Source organism: Diadema antillarum, unplaced genomic scaffold, assembly GCF_040938485.1.
Source record: "Diadema antillarum isolate AM-2024a unplaced genomic scaffold, OU_Dant_1.0 seq00000546_RagTag, whole genome shotgun sequence".
Lineage (NCBI taxonomy): Eukaryota > Metazoa > Echinodermata > Echinoidea > Diadematoida > Diadematidae > Diadema > Diadema antillarum.
In genome coordinates this window covers 559,519-580,323 of record NW_027271492.1, presented here as the reverse complement: position 1 = coordinate 580,323, position 20,805 = coordinate 559,519, and the positions used below count along the sequence as shown (strand labels likewise).

General features: G+C 34.2%; 1 protein-coding gene across 1 annotated transcript; it reads left to right on the top strand.

Annotated features, from left to right (window-relative positions):
* Positions 1 to 681: 681 nt before the first annotated feature.
* LOC139734718 (development-specific protein LVN1.2-like) lies at positions 682 to 19,270 on the top strand. Its single transcript, XM_071645511.1, has 7 exons — positions 682 to 782; positions 5,299 to 5,407; positions 6,263 to 6,423; positions 10,701 to 10,788; positions 17,064 to 17,261; positions 17,529 to 17,623; positions 18,890 to 19,270. The coding sequence occupies exons 2-7, from the start codon at positions 5,314 to 5,316 to the stop codon at positions 18,959 to 18,961; spliced, it is 708 nt and encodes a 235-aa protein (XP_071501612.1). The 5' UTR covers positions 682 to 782; positions 5,299 to 5,313; the 3' UTR covers positions 18,962 to 19,270.
* Positions 19,271 to 20,805: the final 1,535 nt, after the last annotated feature.

Sequence of the window (20,805 nt, the reverse complement as noted above, 5' to 3'; positions counted from 1 at the left end):
ATAATAATAATAATAATAATAATAATAATAATAATGATAATTACAACAGTGATAAATGATAATGGCAGCAATAAACAATCTTTGGTATCGCATACCTTCAGTCAGTGTCAGCAATTATGATCAATGCGCTTGTCACGATTAAACCGTATCTATATGACAAGGTTAAAACGAATATATTATTCTCACATCACCATTATGATCAGAAAGCTGTCAGTTTTATGAGCTGTTAAGACAAAAGATTAGAATCTTTCTATTCATTACAGATCACGCGTTGCTGCTTACACTCCTCTCTTCAACTGACATATAGTGCTGGACTGTAACTTGCCCTTCGATATTGAGTCGCGTTTTTACTTTCGGATGCAATTAGAGCCCGTCAACATAAGTTTGATATCGGAAAGCCTACACAAATCTCGAGGAGTCCTTCGTGTTCATGTAGTCTTGTGCTTCGAATTCCACTTGAAAAGTTAATATGACGTTATGATGTAAAGAGGAGACACTTTGTGCCTGGCGCGACGGGCCAGTTTCGGTTTTTGTTGATCAATAGCGACAACAGAGACATGCCTGTATCATGCGCGTGTATTAATGTTATTTCGATACCTCACTTCAGCGCATGCCCACTGTAGTGTTTTCAGTGTGTTTGCAATAATTCTATAAATCTAATGACGATAAAAAATTTCCGGCATAATTGACCCAGCGCCACTTCGGAACGTGACGGAGGGGAACCAACATATCCTTTCAAGTCCTCTGCAGTTAGTTCTCGATTCTTAGGCGGAAGCAGATAGGTGAGTAGAAGGAACGTTTTTTATTCATCATGCTTCTTATAATATGCTACTTTCTGTGGTTGTCATAAAGAAAATTGAAAGGACGACAAAAATCTATCATGATTTGTATCATATCAGTAGAGAACAAAGCATAGTCGACCAGCTTCTTGTGTAATATACCAGCTTTATAATTGACATGATCGATGGAGGATAAAGTGTGGGGGGGGGGGGGAGGGATAAAGTAGCTGTAAGCGGCTCTTGAATATAATAATAATACAAGCTATAACTGCATCATTCAAGAAAGCAATGTGCATTTCCTGCTGACCTGAAACAGACCATAGGACTATCAATTCAATTCAATTCAATTCAATTCAATTCAATGTTTTATTTCATTTTCGACAAGAGCATAGACATCAGGTAACAATCAAGGCTGGTGAGAGAAAATTCCACATTCTGTAAGTTCTTCGGAATGGGATGTAAGAAGAAAGACGGGGATATAGGTGTTCGACTTTGTAACATGGACAGTATTTTATAAGCACTCGGTGGTATGGCTATTAATACTCGCAGAAGATCGTGTTACGCGTACGTTTGCTGTTCCATAGATAAAGGAACGTTAGGCAGGATTCGCCGAGCTATGAGGAAGCCAAACATGCAACAAGTGCATGGTAATAGTGCTGATTCCTAATGTCATCCTATCATGATATTTCTTGACTAAGGAGAATGGAAATGATAAAGAAGGGTATGATTAAAAAGAAATGGCCATTGTTTTCCCCATACTCCATTTCATGAGATGTTATAATGTAAAGTTGGCCAACAGATATACAAGATCAAGATGAGTGAAGTCTGGTTTCTATATATTATGAAGACGTACTCATTTAGTCCATTGATACTTAAACCAACTAGAGTAACTGAATATTCAAGTTCACTGATTGATAATATTTTTGTAAGTAGACCTGAAATAGTCAAAAGGGCAGGGATTATAGTTACAGATGTAAGCGACCATTTGCCTGTATTTTGTCATTATGATTTCGGTAATATTGAAAGTTCTGAAAAGATTTATAAACGCAAAATTTGTGATAATAATATGATGCAATTTTGTGAAAAGTTAAATGAGATTGATTGGAATAATGATGTAATGCAGGGGAATGTTGATGATCAATTTGATAAATTTATGAAAGTGGTAACTCAATTTTATAATCAGTGTTTTCCATATATTGAAAGTAAACGGAAGTGTAATCAATATAAAAAAACATGGTTTGATAATACTCTTAGGAAAATGTGTAATAAGAAAAATGTATTGTATTCGAAGTATTTAAAGAACCCAACAGAGTATCGAAAGGCTGTTTATATTGCATGTAGAAATAAAGTTAATGCTGTGTTACGTCAAAAGAAGCGAAATTATTATCATAATAAATTTAAGAATGTTCATAATGATATTAAAGGTACGTGGAAAATTATAAACAGGCTTCTTTGTAAGGTGAGGGAAAAAGTGCAATATCGCATTTTGCAACCGAACGGGCAATTTCTGTGTGATCAATATGCCATTGCTGATACATTTAATGTATTTTTTAGTAATATAGGTTCAAAAATTGTAAATACAGTTCCATCTACCTCTTCACATTTTACGAAATTTTTATCAACAAGTAATAATCCTCACTCTATGTTTTTAAGGCCTATACAAGTATGTGATATTCTCGAAATTGTACAAAATTTAAAAACAGGTAAAAGTCCTGGATATGATGATATTGACAGTTATGTTATAAAGAGGAGTATTATTTTATTTGTAAATCCTTTGTGCAATATGTTTAATACATCTTTAAAGGATGGTGTGTTTCCAAAGTGTTTAAAGATAGCAAAACTTATTCCTGTCCATAAAGGAGGTGATAAAGATCTTTTAACAAATTATAGACCTATTTCTCTTTTATCTGTTTTCTCGAAGATATTTGAAAGGTTGATATATAATCAGCTGATGAAATTTTTACTTGAAAGAGATATTTTATATTCGAAACAATTTGGTTTCAGAAAAGGGTATTCTTCATACATGGCTTTAATGGAATTAAATAATATGATAGCACAGTCTTTTGAAAATAAGAAGTTTTTGATTGGATTATTTTTAGATTTGTCTAAAGCTTTTGATTGTATGGATCATAGTATTCTTATCAAAAAGATGGAAATATATGGTATCAGAGGTACTGCATTGAATTTATTTCGGAGTTATTTATGCGATAGAGTGCAATATGTGTCCATAAATGGTATATCGTCTACATATCGTTGTGTAAATATTGGTGTTCCTCAGGGATCTGTTTTAGGGCCTTTATTATTCCTTATATATGTTAATGATTTGCATTTTTCAAGTAAGTTACTTCACACTATTGCTTTTGCAGATGACACTAGTTTATTCTTGTCTGGTAATGATATGAATGTTCTTTGTTCAACTTTTAATCATGAACTTTGTTTAGTTAATGATTGGTTTCAAGCAAATAGACTTAAATTAAACGTGGATAAAACATGTATGCTTTTTAAGCCTAGAAACAAATATATTGTAAATGAAGTTGATATATGTATTGATAATTGTAAGATTTCTTTTGTTAAGTCAGTGAAATTCTTGGGTGTAGTAATTGATGAAAAATTAATGTGGAAGGAACATATTGATATGGTTTGTGTGAAGATAAGGAAAACAATCGGTGTTATGAATAGGCTAAAACATATTTTACCGTTCAACATACTTGTTAGACTTTATCAAACCTTGATCTTGCCGCACCTTACCTACTGCAATATCATTTGGGGGAACAGCGCAATATGCCATTTGAATCGAATTTTAGTTCTTCAGAAGCGTGCAATAAGAATCATAACGAACTCGAAACCATATTCGCATTCCAGTCATCTATTTGAAAAATTAAATTTTCAGAAAATATTTGATATTAATAAGTCCCAAACTGTCTGTTTTATGTATCTGTTTAGAAATAATATGTTGCCATGTTTTTATGATTTTGATTTTGTAAAGAATAATGAAGTAAGTAGATATCGTACAAGACGGGGGGAAGATTATAGATTGCCCAATTTCAAGTATGAGTTCTCACGATCCACAATAATACATATTGGCCCTAAGATGTGGAACAGTCTCCCAAATAATATTAAGCAGTGTGTCTCTATATCTGCATTCAAGAGAAAATATAAAGAATATGATGTAAATTCATATACGTGCAATAATGCCTTCCTGTAATAATTTCCTTTATGCTAATATATGTACATATCAGTAGTTTTCGTTTTGTCTTGTTTTGATTCGTTTTGATTTGTTTTGTTCTTCTTCTTTTTTGTATTGTGTCATAATTGTTGCTGTTTACTAGGGAGAAGCCTTGACAGGTCAATGGCCTTTGATTCTTCCTCCACACCCTGTATTGCATATTATGATTGACATGTTGTCCTGTATCGTTCATTCTTTTTTTAACCAGTTGTGCAAGTTGTGGAAATAAATGAAATGAAAAAAATATATATCATTGTGCCTGGAACTCATCTAATGCAGTGATAATACCATGATCACATCTTTATAAAAGTAATTACTGTTGTCCTAGAGTCGCTTCGGTGAGTGATTACAGGAGAGATGATAGAATAATTTTTCAAACGTAAATTTCAAACGATTTTTAATGTTGCGGCTTTGGGGAAGTCCAGAAGTTTCCTTATAGATGAACATGTGGATTCAATGAATAAAAAAAGCTTAGAGACACAGTGAATGAAAGTTTTAGGAATACACATAATCAGATGATCCCTTGAGGAGTTGCACATTGTACGGTTTTGGTTGGTAAGGACAAGCTTACCTTCATAGACATGTGGATCGAGTGAATGCAGCAATATTACTAGAACACATCAGTGAGAGTTTGAGGAAAATCGGACAATCCGTTCAAAAGTTACGAATTTTTGAAGTTTCTGCACACTCAAAGCTGGACGAGAAGACTGCTATAGCTTGTGTTGTCACATTGTATACAACAATATAAAGAAAGAATAGAGAAATTCAACATATTTTCACTTTTCTCGAATAACAAAAGAACACTTGACTTCTCCTTTTCAGAAGGCAAGGGGAATAATATTACCCTTAACATATGTGAGTAAAAAGTCGAAGAAATGTGCATTTTATTCAAAAAGTGAAGTTTTGTGAAAATCTCTTTTCATTTTCTTCATATCGTTGTACGCATATAACATCATACACTGTAATAGTCTCCTCATCCAGCAGTGACTGCGCAGATACCTTTAAAAAATAATTTCATATCTTTTGAACAGATTGTCCGATTTTCCCCTAAACTTTCACTGATGTGTTCTACTAATATTGTTGCATTCACTCAATCCACATGTATAATAATTAAGGTGGTCTTGTCCTTTTAAATGAGCCTGCCGTCCAGAAGGACGCTTTTCACTTAACCGTCCACCATCGAGGCTGGTCTCGGACAGCGGCTTTTCAGCCTACGTAACCATGGTAACAAGACTAGAAGCACACGTCCCTGGTATCATCATGTTTTCCTCCTCCTGTCTGAATTCCATGCAGCAAGACCCGATCGAGATGCACTTGATTGTCTTTCTGGTTGCGGCTGCTGTAGCGGTGGTCAACGCCCATAAACCGTGCTGTGCCCCCGACAAATTCATGTCCGGACTCAGTAAGTTTTTACAATCAGCGATTAAAAGAATGAACATCAGAGAAGCATTCTTTATCAAAAGTTACGCCCTTATGAACGAAGACACACGCACACGGACACACATTAGGGTTAACATAAAACAAAAGTCAGATTTATTTTGTGTGTTTTTTCTCGCTCTCTCAAGAACCGAAGCATGAACAAAAGACTGCTAAATCTTACAGAAGAAAACTACTTCAACCATCATATTATGCCGAGTATTGGATGTTAAAATAGCTGCAGAGAAAGAGAGAAACAGGACAGTATGCAACTTGCTTTGTCTCATAGAGGGATTTATCTCTTGTCATTTTTATTAAACATAATATCCTTAAGATGCGTGATTATTAAGTCCATCCGTTTTTCGGTACGATGGCCCATCTAACCACCCCGGCTTTGCCATTTTGTCTATTCAAATCAATATACAAGCCGGATTTTGGAACGTCGCTGAAGACAAAAGCATACAAGATAATTTCATCATTGATTGCTTTGAAACAGTGTTTATATATTCTCTGTCTCACTTTTCTCGGTTTTTTTAACGAAATACCTCTTTTCTAGTTTTCTTTCAGACTTCAAAGATCTACATGTATTCCAATTACGAACCTCATTTTTTTAAGGGGGGGGGGGGTTATGCTCATTATCGTATAATACATTTCAGTTCAATCCAGCCTATCTCTGCATTTGTGTTTGTCCTAGTATATTTGTGTTTTGTCGCTGTATATTGTTCATACGAAGGATATTAGTATGAATGTACTCGTTCCGTCTGGTTTGACCCATTCGAATAACTAGCATGATCCGTAGTAATACATACATTATTATGTACACATATACATAATAACGCAGGTATGGTATGGTCTGAGACGGATCCCAGACACGGTACGAGGAATGGGGAAATGTATCTGTATGGAGCTTACGATTTCGCTGCTCGCGAGTTCGGCTTCTACATGATGAGCACCATCGGATTCCGAACGTCGTACTCCCGGATTATCCAGAAGTTCGCTCAGGTATTTGCAGCTAATGATGTTCGTTGTTTGGAAGGTTCATTGATCCGAAAATAAAGTAGCCGGTTCGTTATTTCGAAACACACGAATTCTGAATGTAACTAGATGTTCATTAAAACTAGTCAGAAAATTAGATAGGATTCGTTAATCCTAACATTGTGACATTATTCTGAATTTTCGTTATTCGGATCCGAAGGCTCGTTAAATCTGAAAATGAGATAAGGTTCTTTATTCTGAAGGTTCGTCAATCCAGAAATGAAAAAGAACGTTTTATTTTCTCAGGTTCGTTAATCCGGAGTGAAAATATAAAGGCTCGATATGTGCAAGGTGCGTTAATCCGAAAATGAAAGGCGAAAAGGAGAACGTTTTTGAACTCACTTTCGGCTAAATAGAGCTCATTTTCAAGTTGACGAAAACACTTAGAATAACGAGCCTTTTCGATATTTCACTTTCAGGTTGACGACCCTACGGAATGACCATCAGCAGTTGAAATACTCATTCACTTATAAAATATAAAAGAGCTTACGATCCTGAGAGGAATTCAAAGTTAATTGGAAATCGGTTTTTAAATGGCTGTATGAGATATCCAAACTGAAAGTGGTCTTAAAAAGTTGGAACCAAGCATTCGTTTAGAATTGTTTGCTTTATTTTGTATTCATATTCTTACCTTCTCATAATTTTAGACCCCCTGATATAAACTAAAAAGTAAAAAAACCTTGAGCCCCCATCTCAACTGAATACGATACCATCCCTTTATAGTAGACGGCGAGTTGTAATGTTCTTAAAATTTTATGTAGGATTTTTTTGGTGCTATTTCCCCTATTTTGGGGGTGCTGAACACGAATCAACTTGTTGTCATTTTTCTAACCGACGTCTTCACCCGTTGCCATGGCAACGCATTATTTTTTCCTTAAAAGAACATGTATTCTTCATCAAACATCATGAAAACATGATGTAAACATCGAAATATGTCATTATAAATCCTTTTAAATCAGATTGAGAAGGAATACAATTTTCATAATGTCATGGTTACCTTAAAGCAATGACCGTTACCATGGCAACACCTATTTATCAAGAAAAAAAAATCACATTTTTCCTGAAAAAGCAAGAAAACATGACAAGATTGAGTGGAATGTTAATCATAAATTACTTTCTTGATTATCAGCTTATTTTTCCACTCTGTTAATTTCACATCAGTTTCGTTGCTATAGCAACAACATGACAAAAGCTGCCTTTTAAAGAAAAATAAACACTGCGATTGGAAGAAAAGCAAGAATAAGATACGTCCATAGAAAATAAATTTCTGTATAGTGTTATTTTTTGTGCTTTCCCTTTATTTTGTCAGTGCCAAACACGAATCGACCTGTTGCCATATTTCTAAATGACATCTTTAGCCGTTGCCATGGCAACAAATTATTTTCTTTGAAATAACATGTATTCTTCATTAAACATTACAAAAGCACGCTAAAAACACCAAAATAGGTCAACATAAACGTATCGCTTCAATCAAATTAAAAGATCACAATTTCTGACTGTCAAAGCAACCTCATAGCAATGACGGTTGCCATGGTAACAACTATTTTTTTTTAAAGAAAATTATTTTCTTCATAAAAAAGCATGGAAAAATGAAAAATTTGAGTAGCATACTCATTACAAATTACCATGATAATTATCAGCTTTTTTCACAACGTTCATGCCACATTATTATCGTTGCTATGGCAACAACATTTTTTCCCTAGAAAGGAGAAGTATCCCATTAAAAGATAAAATAGATAAATGAATTATTAATTTTGGAGAGTTTAATTTTTCGGCTTTTTTTCTATTTCTGGAATGCTGAAAAGGATTCCACCTACGACCATTTTTCTAAATTATGTCTTCAGCCGTTGCCATGGCAACATATTATTTTCTTTAAAAGAACATGTGTTTTTAATTTAACATCATAAAAACATGTTGTTAGGGCCAAAATATGTCAATATATACATTTTCCTCAATTAATTATAACATTCCTTTTATTTTTCAATTACATTGTTACCTCATAACAATGACAGTTGCCATAGTAACAATTCTTAAAAAGAAAATACTCATATTTTAATGAAAAAAATTGAAAAAATGACGAGATTGAGTAGCATATTCATTACAAATTACTATCAGCTTTTGTTTTCACAACGTTCATTCCACATCATTTTTGTTTGCCATAGCAATAACATGAGAAAAATGTTTTTTAAGGATTAAAGTTCTATAGCAATCTGTTGGAAATCACTATAGAGGAAGTATCAAAGTCATTTAAGGTTATCAAATGTCTTGGAGACATTACTGCTAAAACAGAGTACTGTTAGTACATCATGACGAGAAAAATTGAACTTTTGGGGAGGTTTTTACACATATGTATTGCTTGTTATTTGTATTTTATATTCCCTAGGTATATCTATGGTTTGAAAAAAAAAAATCTATTCCTCAACATGTTGTTGCGATAGGAACAGAAATGATGCTCCATGAACAGAATGATATATGGCTAATAGTCTTGCTCATTTGTTAAACTTCAAAATTTAGGCATGATTTACTTCTTTTCTTGTAGATTTTTTCCTTAAAAAAATCGATGCATTTCCATGGCAACCATTTTAAATATTAATCATTATTACGGATATTTAAGGTTTTAAAATGTGCAATGTGATCAGAAATTTAGGAAGCTGACTAAACTTTGTGTTTTCACTTTTTTTTTTAGTGTACCATGGCAATTGTCATTGCTATGACGTAACCATGAAATTTTAAAAATTGTGATGTTATACTAAATTAAAGAGGCATGTTTGTCTTGACACATTTTGGTGTTAACAGCATGTTTTCATAATGTTTAAAGAAGAACACATGTTCTTTTAAAGAAAATAATTTGTTGCCATGACAACGGCTGAAGACGTCATTTAAAAAAATGACCACAGGTCCATTCCTGTTCAGCATCCCCAAAAGAGATGAAAAAGCACAAAAGATTTAAACTTAACTGAAATTGACCATTTGTTTATTTTTTCTTTCCTTTTTTAATGAAACAGTTCTTCTTTCTATGAAAGAAAGTTTTCCTCATGTTGTTGCCATAGCAACGATAATAATGTGGGATGAGCATAAAAAAACCTGATAATCATAGTTAGACTCTAAGTGGTAATGAAATAAAATTTTCAATCAATCTTTACATGTTTTGATGCTTTTAGATGAAGTCATTATTTCTTTTAAAAATAGCTGTTACCATGACAACCGTGATCACCATGAGGAAGCTGTGATATTCGGAAATTGTGATTTTTGATTTAATCAAAGAAATATGTTTATATTGACATCTGTTGGAAATTACATTATGTTTTTAAAATGTTTAATGAGGAATACATGTTCTTTAAAAGAAAATAATTTGTCGCCATGGCAACGGCTAAAGATGTCAATTAGAAATATGGCAGCAGGTGGATCGTGTACGGCACTCCCAAAATAAGGGAGAGAACACAAAAAATCTAACTCTTACAGAAATGTATTATATACCGATTTATTTCATTCTTACTTTCCTTTTAACTGAAATACCTATTTTTTTTCTTTAAAGGGCAGCTTCTGTCATGTTGTTACTGTAGTAACGAAAAGGAAGTGAAATGAACGTAGTGGGGAAAAGCTGATAGTTATGATAGTCAAGATAGTAGTTAGTAATCAATATTCCATTCGATCTTGTCACATTTTCTTGCTTTTTCATGAAAGTATTACTACTTTCTTTAAAAATAGTTGTTACCATGTCAACCATCTTTGCTATTAGGTAACCATGGCGTTATAAGAATTGTGATTTTTAATTTGATTAAAGAAATGTTATATTGACTTATTTCGGTGTTTACTGCATGTTTTTATGATGTTTAATAAAGAATACACATTCCTTTAAAGAAAATAACTCGTTGCCATGGCAACGGGTGAAGACGTCAGTTAGAAAAATGGCAACAAGTGGATTCGTCTTCAGCACCCCCAAAAAGGGGAAACAGCACAAAAAATCAAAATCTACAGAAAATTTTAAGAACACCCCAATATTGTGACACCTCGCCGTCTACGATTAAACCCAGACTTGTAAATGACTACCAACAGTTCATCGACAGCAACAGTACCTTGTCCCCACTTGAATATTATAGTAGAGAAATGTTGAAAAAGTTAAGGAAAAGTTGATTTGACCAGAACGTTTCAGGATGTACAAGAGAATGAACTGAGGAAGTGATATTAGTTATTTTCTCCCTCTCTCTCTCTCTCTCTCTTTCTCATAACCTTTGACCTGTCAGAAATCCACGTGGATCATCTTGGATGATTTACAGTACTGCGAGAAGCGCACGATGTCCTCAGTGAGGGAGCCCTCCAACTGTCTGCGAGGTGAGTGATATCATTATAGTGGAGGTCATATTTCTTATTCAACTTTTTAACATCATAAATGTGTTTTTGATGATATTTGCCCCTACATCATATGAGAAATTACACATTCAAGGGTTATGAAGCTTCTCAAAGGGACACATTAAAAAATCATGCCCTTTGAGTTTTTTTTTTCAAAAATAGATCTTGCACTGTTGATCAGTTCTTCATAAGATGAATACATAGATGCAGGCAGTTATCCTTGATTATGGGGATGTCATCCTCACCTTATTGCCTACAAAGTATTTGAAAAGACTTTCTTTTGTCAAACAGACTAACTTTATGTATTTTGACCTGTTTCATAGTGGTAGCCAAAACAAAGAAATACATTAAAATAACACAGTCATTCAAAGTTGTGTGATACTGATGACTGCTATGTACAAAGATCTAGTACCACAACAACATAATAAGAAAACAAATTGTAGCAAAGCAGAGTTGGGGGGGGGGGATAGAGGAGAGGGGGGGGGGGTAGGAAAGAGAAGGAGGGAGGAAGAGATCTGACACAATAGATCAACATAAACCAGCTGAGCTTGTATGGGAGGAATACTTCCCATAGACTTGTGTGCATTGCGTGCATTCTCTATACACACGGGTAAATAATTCCCCATAGAGACTTGTGTTAAAAATCAAATTTCAAAATATTCTGTAAAATAGCTGGGAGAAATGAGGTGTTTCAGTTTCACTAACCTGGATAAGTGAGATATACCCTTTCATCCATCAAATTAACAGGGTAGGTTCTTCTGCTCAAATTCTGTCCAAGGGTCCGCAAAACCAGACTGCATGTTTTTGTCACCCCCAAAATCACACATTTTCAGTACACGTATATACCCTATGAAATATAGCCCCCTCAAATTCCATCAGAAAAGCTTTCATCTTCCAACCAAAATGCAGTTTGTAGAGGTATTCATACTTAATATCTGCAGCTATTCAGTTTTTTGCCAAACTACATCATTGATTTTTAATTAATTGTTTTTCGTCATTTATTTTGGTATCTTTGGTGAAGGGGTGTGGGACAGTCCATTTTATTTACAGGTATGAGTCCTAATACATGTACCTTTCGTATACTGTATCAATATCAGAAGGTGGAAAGATAATTCCACCTCCCTGGTAATAAACTTGCAGGACAGTTCTGATGTGACTGTGTTGGCTTGCAGGTACTCTCCCCTCCGAAACTTGTTTTTGTTGTTATTCAATAAGAATCACGGTTGAGTGGGGAGGGGTATCTATTATTGTCGTTGTTGTAATTATTGTCATTATTATTATTACTACTACTATTATTATTAATTTTTCATTTCATTTATTTCCACTTTCATAATTGGTTTACAAACTTTGCATAAAAAAACAAACAGACAGACAAACAAACAAACAAAAATACATAGTGTCAAATATGATAGTGGCGGAATCATGAGAAGCACAAAGTAGGCTTATTGAAAATGATCCCTTAAGAAATATTGTGATGTAAATATATGTAATCATTTATAATCATTGGTTTGTAACTGAGTTGAAACAAACATGAATGCAAAATACGATAAGATTTACAACTTGAATCAATAAAAAAACGGATACGTGTAGATATGAAGGTAGAGAAGAAAAGAAGAAAACTCCATATTTAACTATTCCTGAACTTGTAACTTAATTGCATCAAAAAGATGTTGTTTATACAATCTTTTAAACTGTCTTACGGTCTTACTGATCCTGAAAACTATATTTAAATTATTTCATAAAATAGTACCTTTGTAAAATATTGATGACTGCGTACAAGATGTGCGATTTAATGGGGGATGAATACTTTGAGCGTTTCTGGTATTATAATCATGAATTGAACTATTGAGAGTAAAATAATCAGAGAATACATCAGGGAGAAAACTATTATTAAGTTTAATCATGAATATTGCAGACTCTAATGAAATTAAATCTTGAATGGGTAATATTTGAGTTTCTAAAAACAGAGGTAAACTGGGGGAAGCATATGTTGAATTGGTTATTAAACGCACTCCCCGTTTTTGTAATTTATGTATTCGATCAATATTCTTATTAAAAGTGAATCCCCACACAATATTGCAGTAATTAATATGTGGTGAAATCAAAGAATAATACAACATTTTAAGGACATTTCTAGGAAGATACTGTAATTTATACAAAACCCCTATGTTTCTTGATATAATACTGGCTATGTAATCAATATGATAATTCCAAGATAATCTTTCATCTATAATTACTCCTAAAAATTTTGTGCTTACAACTTTATCTATTTTCATATTCTTAAAATACAATTGCAAATTGTGGTCTGTTATAATTCGCATACCAAATAAAATATAATGAGTTTTATCTATATTCAAAATCAACTTATTGGCTTCCATCCAATCACTAATATTACACAATTGTCTATTAACAATATCAAACAGTTTACATGGATCTGAGCCTTTACAAAATACACTGGTATTATCAGCAAATAAAACATAACTTAAATGTTGAGTTGATAAAGGTAGATCATTTATATATATAAGAAAAAGAAGAGGACCTAAAATCGATCCTTGTGGAACACCACAATTAATTGTTCTGATATCAGATTCAATTTCATTAACTACAGTCAACTGTTGACGATCTTTAAGGTAACTACTTAAAAGTTTGAATGGGGGGCCACGTATACCATAATAATATAATTTTTGTAATAAAATGAAATGATCTATAACATCAAAAGCCTTAGTAAGGTCAAGAAATACTGTTACAGCATATTCTTTATTATCAATAGCATCATTTATTTTTTTCACAAGATCTAATATTGCTGTGGCTGTTGTATGACCCCTTCTAAATCCAAACTGACTTTTTATCAAAATACTTTGTTTATCTATAAACTCAATTAATCTATCAAATATACATTTCTCTAATATCTTTGAAAATATAGTTAACACCGATATTGGTCTGTAGTTATTAATATCATTACGGTTACCCTTTTTATGAATAGGTGTTACACGTGCAATTTTCATTTTTGATGGAAAAAAACCAACAGACATACAGTCATTGAAAAGAAAACTTAATGGTTCACATATAACAGAAATTACAAACTTTATAACTTTTATATCTATACCATCTACACCTGAACTTACATTACTTTTCATTTCCTCTACAATCGTTATTATTTCTTTTTTTTGATATTGGCTTACAAAATATACTATTTTTGTAAGGAGATTTCAAATATTTATCATATGAATTTTCATTTCTGTTATCATTACAGATCTGCAGTTTCTCCCCAATACTAACAAAAAAATCATTAAAACAATCAGCTATATTTTTATTATTAGTTATTTTTTCATTCCCAATCTCAAGACTTTCTATTAAACTACTTTTGGTATTTCTTGTACCTTTTAAAAGATTATTGATAACTTTCCATGTTGATTTAATATCATTTTTCACTTGATAAAATTTTTCATTGAAATATTTCTTTTTTGCTTGTCTTAATCGAAGTGTAACATAATTACGAAATTTATTATACACCTCTTTTCTATAAAAGGTTGGTTTCTTAACATATTTTTTATACATACTTAATTTTTTACGACAAAGCTTAATCAAATCCTTAGTCAACCATGGATTCTTATTCTTCTTCTTAAAATCATATGATTTATAAGGAAAACATTCATCATAAATATGTTTGAATACTTGCAAAACACTATTATACTTGAAATCAACACTTCCTACACCAATGTAATTTTCCCATTCAACATTTTTCAATGTGTTAAAAAAAGCAATCATATTTGACTGAGTAATATTACGTTTTACATAAATGGGAGGTGATTTGTTTGTACAATGGACAATGGATGAAGACATACAAAAAATTGGCAGGTGATCACTTACATCACTAATCAAAATTCCTGAGTGAGTACAAATATTGACATTTGTAAATATATTGTCCAACAAAGTGGCAGAGGTTGCAGTTATCCGAGTGGGACTGCTAATCAAAGGTTCCAAATAAAATCCATACAAAATATCCATAAATAAATCAATTTTGGAATTTAAACCTATTTTCACTAAATCTAAATTCAAATCACCCATTATGAAACAATTATATACACGCGGATTTACCTTATGTAAAAATTTTGCAAATTCATTCAAAAAAGTATCAATATTACAATTTGGGGGACGATATACCACACCAACAATTGTTTTTTTACATTTAGTGTTGTTATTTACTAACTCAACAAAAATACTTTCAAATGACTCAGATATAACTGTCAACTCTTGTCTAATAAATACATGTAAGGAATTATGAACATATACACCTGTTCCACCACCTCGTTTGTTAATTCTATTATTACAAAGTAAATTATATTCATCTAAATTATAAGCTTCAACTGAAGAAGATTCATTTAACCAAGTTTCAGTAAGTCCTATTACCTTAAAATGATGATCAATAGTGCTTATATACATATTCAAATTATCGAAATTTTTCGACAAACTTCTACAATTAAAGTGAACTAACGAAAATAAATCAGACAACTTGGTATCTTTATATTTTGAGTTAAAGGCGGGCACATCAAAATAAGATTCAGGTAAGTTTTGTTCGTCATGGATCGTATCATACATATACATATTTTTCATATAAGAATATACAACAGAAAGACAAAATATTCACATTATTGAACACAAGCAATTTGACATAGCTGTTGGAGTTTCGAGAAGCAGGAATAGAACAGAAGATATTGGAGACAAGGTAATGAATAGTAAAATACTGGTACATCGTGAAGTACATGACATGTAATAATGAACACAATTTATGACATACAAATTCTATAATCTTGATTGCAGTGAAATGATAAGAAGAATAACATAAATCGGAGTAGAGGATTGTATTTGACATGCATACTTTATATAGACAGTAGTAAACAGGTAAGTATACATCGTATTTAAGTAATCAAAAGTATATCATTGTAAGAGTGATTAAGTGTTACTATGAAGCAGCTTCATTCAACTATTATTGTCAATGTAATTTCTTGATGTCTTCTTCGCAGGTGATCAGTTTTGTGGCTGTCTTGCCACCTGAGGCACTGATGAGGGCAATTATCCGTCCATCAGAGGACCAGGCAGCTGTGATGTTCTTTGAAGCACGAGCCAGTGACAGCAGTCTTTGATTTCTTTTTGTCAGGTCTTCTGCGATGACAATCCCTGATCCCTTGAGCTTTCTACGATTGGTGGTGATTTCTTTTCTCTTTCTGTAGCTGTTTAACTTCACGATGATCGGTCGAGGACGGGCTTTCTGTGAGGATGAGCGACTAGACTGTGAGGCAGACTCGCGAGTGCCTCCAGTGCGATGGGATCGGTCGATGTCTTTCACTGGATCCAGGGACACGCCCAGCTTGGACTGGATGACCTCGGTGACCAGCGTGTCGGTATTCTCTCCTTTCTTTTCTTCCAGGCCAAAGATCCGGAGACATGATCGTCGTGAGTATTGTTCCAGGCTGTCTACTGTGTGCTCCAATCTGCTGATGTTTTGTTCCTGGTGAAGAACCTTTTCGCCAAGCCTTTTAACCTCTCTATCCTTCTCTTCCAGGTCTCTTTTCAGATCGAACACTTCCCCTTGCACTTGTTCGAGGAGCTCATTGAGTTTCTTCTCAATCGCATTGCCAACAATGCTCTCCAGCAAGTGAATGAACTCTTCATTCTTCACCAGATCAGCCATCACTTGAGTAGCGATAGCAGCTGATTGTCTTGTGGTGGTACTTGTTGAAGCTTCAGTAGGCATAGTGAATGAGAAGAGTAGCAACCAGGTACACAAAAATAGAAGGAAATAGGGTGTGCCTCTAAGTCTGGTATTCACAGGTGATCAAGAGAAAAGGTCTGCTTCTAATGGTACAGTTTCAAAAGGTCAAATTCTGGCTGAGCCCCATAGACTAGAGTGTGCACAAGTTACATCTCAGAGTTGAACACGTGGGACTAACCGAGTAATGGTGTATCAAAACTTACTTGAGAGTCACATTTCCAATCCACTTTTACTCCACGTTCCAGAAATATCACATATTCATTTTTGTCCAAGTAGGCTGACAACTGTTCCAGAGAAGTTGCTGAATATGTGGAGTCAGTGATGTCGAGTGACCAAGGATATAATACGGAGTAATTTGACAGCAACTTTGAGGCCAACTTAGCAACTATGAGTCCTGGGAGTTAATGTTATCATTGTTAGTATTATTGTTATTATTGTTATTATTATTATCATTATTATTATTATTTTTATTATCATTTTGCAGAGAACGGAACGTACACCGGAAGTGCCGTTATCGGCGGTCCGAACGGAGTGCCAGTGGATAACTGGAAGTACGGTTGGAACTCCCATCACTCCGGGCGCGGCTGCAGGGGGACGCTTCATCTCAGTGTTGTCCAAGAAACCTGCTTTCCTCTGGGCAAGATATTCACAGGCAAATTCAGCATGGGTCCGGGGCCAGAAAGTAAGTCTTTAATATTTCTTCAATCTCGATTTCAGTACCGATTCAAACAGAGCAAATATCTATCTGCAGAGCAATATTGAGCCCACATTATTTGAGACATACTCTGAAGGGAATACGTAACCCTTGTTAATATTGAGAAGAAAGACAAACGTGCACTTACACACAAAACAACCTTAATAAAAAGAAAGTAATTGGTCATGAAAGAAACACATTTTAAAATATTTTTCTTCTGCTTTTTTTTTCGCCGAAATGACCTTTGGCACATAGTTTTCGTGATGAACTCTGGCGGAATGATGAACATGACCCTTGGGATACCAGATCCAGAGAGATGGTTTACTGTTCCATCGTATTGCAGCGACGAGGTGAGACAATATTCAATATATTGGGGAAAAAATATTCTTATATTTTACAATATGTTATAATATTGTATACACCCCTTACAACAGTTTCAAATTGGTGGTGTGAGTGAACAGTCTGCATGGTATTATCTGCAGACATGGAGAATTTAACCTCCTCCTCCTCCTCCTCACACTTGGTAAAAATAGATAAATAATACTGAAAAAAAAATTATACTGTAGCGTGAAATTCTTCAACCAGACGATATTACTTTTCTTCTGCCCCACCACTCCCATCCCCAGTCTTAACCCTTATTGTCCTTATTCACTTATGTGTTGTACACACACACACACACACACACACACAGTCATTATGATTAGGCAAAAAAATAAAATGGTTTGTTTGCCCTTCGCAAAATCAAATTTCGGGTAGGGTTTTTTTTTTCTCTCTCTCTTTCAAGTTTATTTTTTCCTTAAATTTCATCTTCTGCAAATTTGTGAACGGTTTTAAACCCCAAATTATCCATTGTAAGCTAAAGAAAGAATTTAAAAAAAAAATAAAAATGTTTTTTCATCTAATCGACCCGTCGTAACCGTGTTCGGGCCGCGCGGGGCCGCAGGCTACATTTTATGGCATGCATTGCATGCTACCTATCTTTTTGGCTCACGTGCATAGGTAGTGCGCTAGCTAGCTAGCTACCATACCGGCCGCGGCGCAGCGCAGCGCGACTGCCAAGATGGTTATTTTTGCAGCATCCGTTACCAGCTGTCATGGCACCAAAACTGTTTGGAGTTCAGTTGCCAGCATCTCACTGGAAGGTACTTTTTTGGAGCTGTTTGCAAATGAACGTTATAGGTGTTTGTCAGTGAGTATTTCTGCCTCGCCTACCGGGCCCTGGCAAGACGTAAATTTGAATGAATCCCTTGGAGTTTTGAGTGCATTAAACTTGCGCCACATCCTGTACAAAGTTGAACTAGAACTCGAAGTATTGCCAGAAGGATGAGTGTATTACGAGATGCCCTGCCAAAGTTACAAAATTACATGGGTAAAAAGGGTATTAAAAAAACCCCGACCTACCGACCCTCTTGGGTTTTGACAATTAAGGGCAAACAAACATTTTTGTTGGCCTTATAATGTATGCATGCAAGTATGTATGTATGTATACATACGTAAGTTTATATTTATTCATTTATTCATATAGATATTCATACATCTACTTATTGACTGATTGATTAATTGATTGATAGATTGATTGATTAATTGATTGATTGATTTTCTGACTGTCTACACAGAGCATCGATATGCCTTCTCGCCGCCCGGTTGAGATGCCATCGCTGGACTTGCTTGGTCCTCTCTTTTACTAAGGAAGAATTTGGCTGTTACATCACACAGATGACAGCGATGCCATCTTTGCAGTAGACGAGCACGTTCAAAGGGTTCAGTGACATTTGCTCTTGTTACAATGCATTGCTCCCATGAAATATCTGCACGCTTTTACAGCCAAACCCAAATTATACCCCCAAAAATGTAACCCTAAACCTAACTATAATCCTCACATCAAACTAGACATAAAACTCTATCACAACCCTAACCTAATGTCCATCGAGGAAATAAGACCGGAGCAATTTTGTCGCACGAGCAAATGTTGTATCACCCACTCAAAGGTACACCAGAGAAACCATAAGAGATCTAAAGTCTGAGAAACAACTCTGGCAATAAGAGATGACAAATTCATGTATGAGGAAGAGAAAGGAAAAACATGCTACATGCAAATTTTTATTATCTTCATCGAGCAAGAGTCGAAAGTTACTACAACCCAGTGTTATGGGATAAAAATGTCCCTGTTTGAAATAGTTTATTTTGGAATTTAAAAAAAAGAATTCTGATAAACAAAGGTGATCTCCTGCTGAGAGAAGATATCCATTTTCGTTTGTAAACAGAGATAAAGCTGTAATTCAGTACATCTCTCAATGATGCTGATAAATCAACATTTCAAAAACATACAATGAAAACTATAATTGCTTCGTTAACGACGTACTTGACAAGTACGTCGTTAACGAAGCACTTATAGTTTTGTTGTAGAAATATTCACTTGGTTTTTGAGCGAATACATAAAAAAGTGGTGACACGTTAATTACGATTCCGCCTTTTCTCTTAGAACTTTGTATTTTTTCACATATTGTACTTCAAGATTAACGACGGATAAAATTGGCGTCTTTAGCTTTTTTTTTGGGGGGGGGGGTCGCCAAGAATGTCCGGTGTATAACAAGTATATACTTAAAGATACAAAATATTACGAATTCATCAATTATTATTTGTATGCTGTGATTTTGTAACATAACCATCAAGGAGTATTTAAAACGACTGTGTACAAGCGACCAGGAACTATCGCTTTCAGAACGGATATTCCTGATCGTCATTTTGGAGGCAGTGTGATATCACTTTCGTATATTCTTTTATGTGTAACGGAAATACATCTCTGTTTTTCAAGTTAGGCTATATCCTGCTGAAAGCAGACGATATTTCCTCGGCAATTTTAATGGGAAGGTGAGAAGGTGTGTCCAATCTATATCGGCCTTTACTGAATACAGCGACATGAATTGTCAAAAATTGCGAGGAAATAAACGAAGAGGTATAGCACAGGTTGTTTCAACGGTGGTTTTGTGTGTGTGTAGAGGTTTTAAGTTTAAATGTGTCTGAGTGAGTGTCCACGTGTTATAAATGGGGGAGGGGGTATTACTGTGACCCCGCCCCATCAACTTTTGGTTACCACTAATCTGAAAAAAAAAAATGCTGTGTGCTTTTAAAGGGCCACTGAAATCCAAATGCATATTGATTTGTGTTGATTTATGACACCCTCATCATCACTTTTGCGGTGATGCGAATATCTAGAAACATTCCATTCATTTTTTAACAAAATATTCTTCTATTTTTCTTCAGATTACTTGGGAACATCCACAAAAAATCCTTCCAAACCAATTCAAACCAAAGTAACGCATCTTATAGCTCCTTAGAATGACCAGTCTAATACAGGTAGGGCGCAACCTTTCTCTGCTAAAGGTACAATCGATGCCAACAAGTTGTAATCGATAGCGAAAACTGAATCGGATTCTCCGAATCTCGTTACAACATAATCAATATATATATATATATATATATATATATATATATTGATTATATAATATATATATTATTATTATTAATATTA

Excerpts from the sequence above, each read along its gene's own strand:
- LOC139734718 (XM_071645511.1), top strand. The coding sequence starts at position 5,314 with ATGCACTTGATTGTCTTTCTGGTTGCGGCTGCTGTAGCGGTGGTCAAC. Across the intron at positions 10,789-17,063 it reads GCCCTCCAACTGTCTGCGAG|AGAACGGAACGTACACCGGA; the intron begins GTGAGTGATATC and ends ATCATTTTGCAG. Across the intron at positions 17,262-17,528 it reads CATGGGTCCGGGGCCAGAAA|TTTTCGTGATGAACTCTGGC; the intron begins GTAAGTCTTTAA and ends TTTGGCACATAG.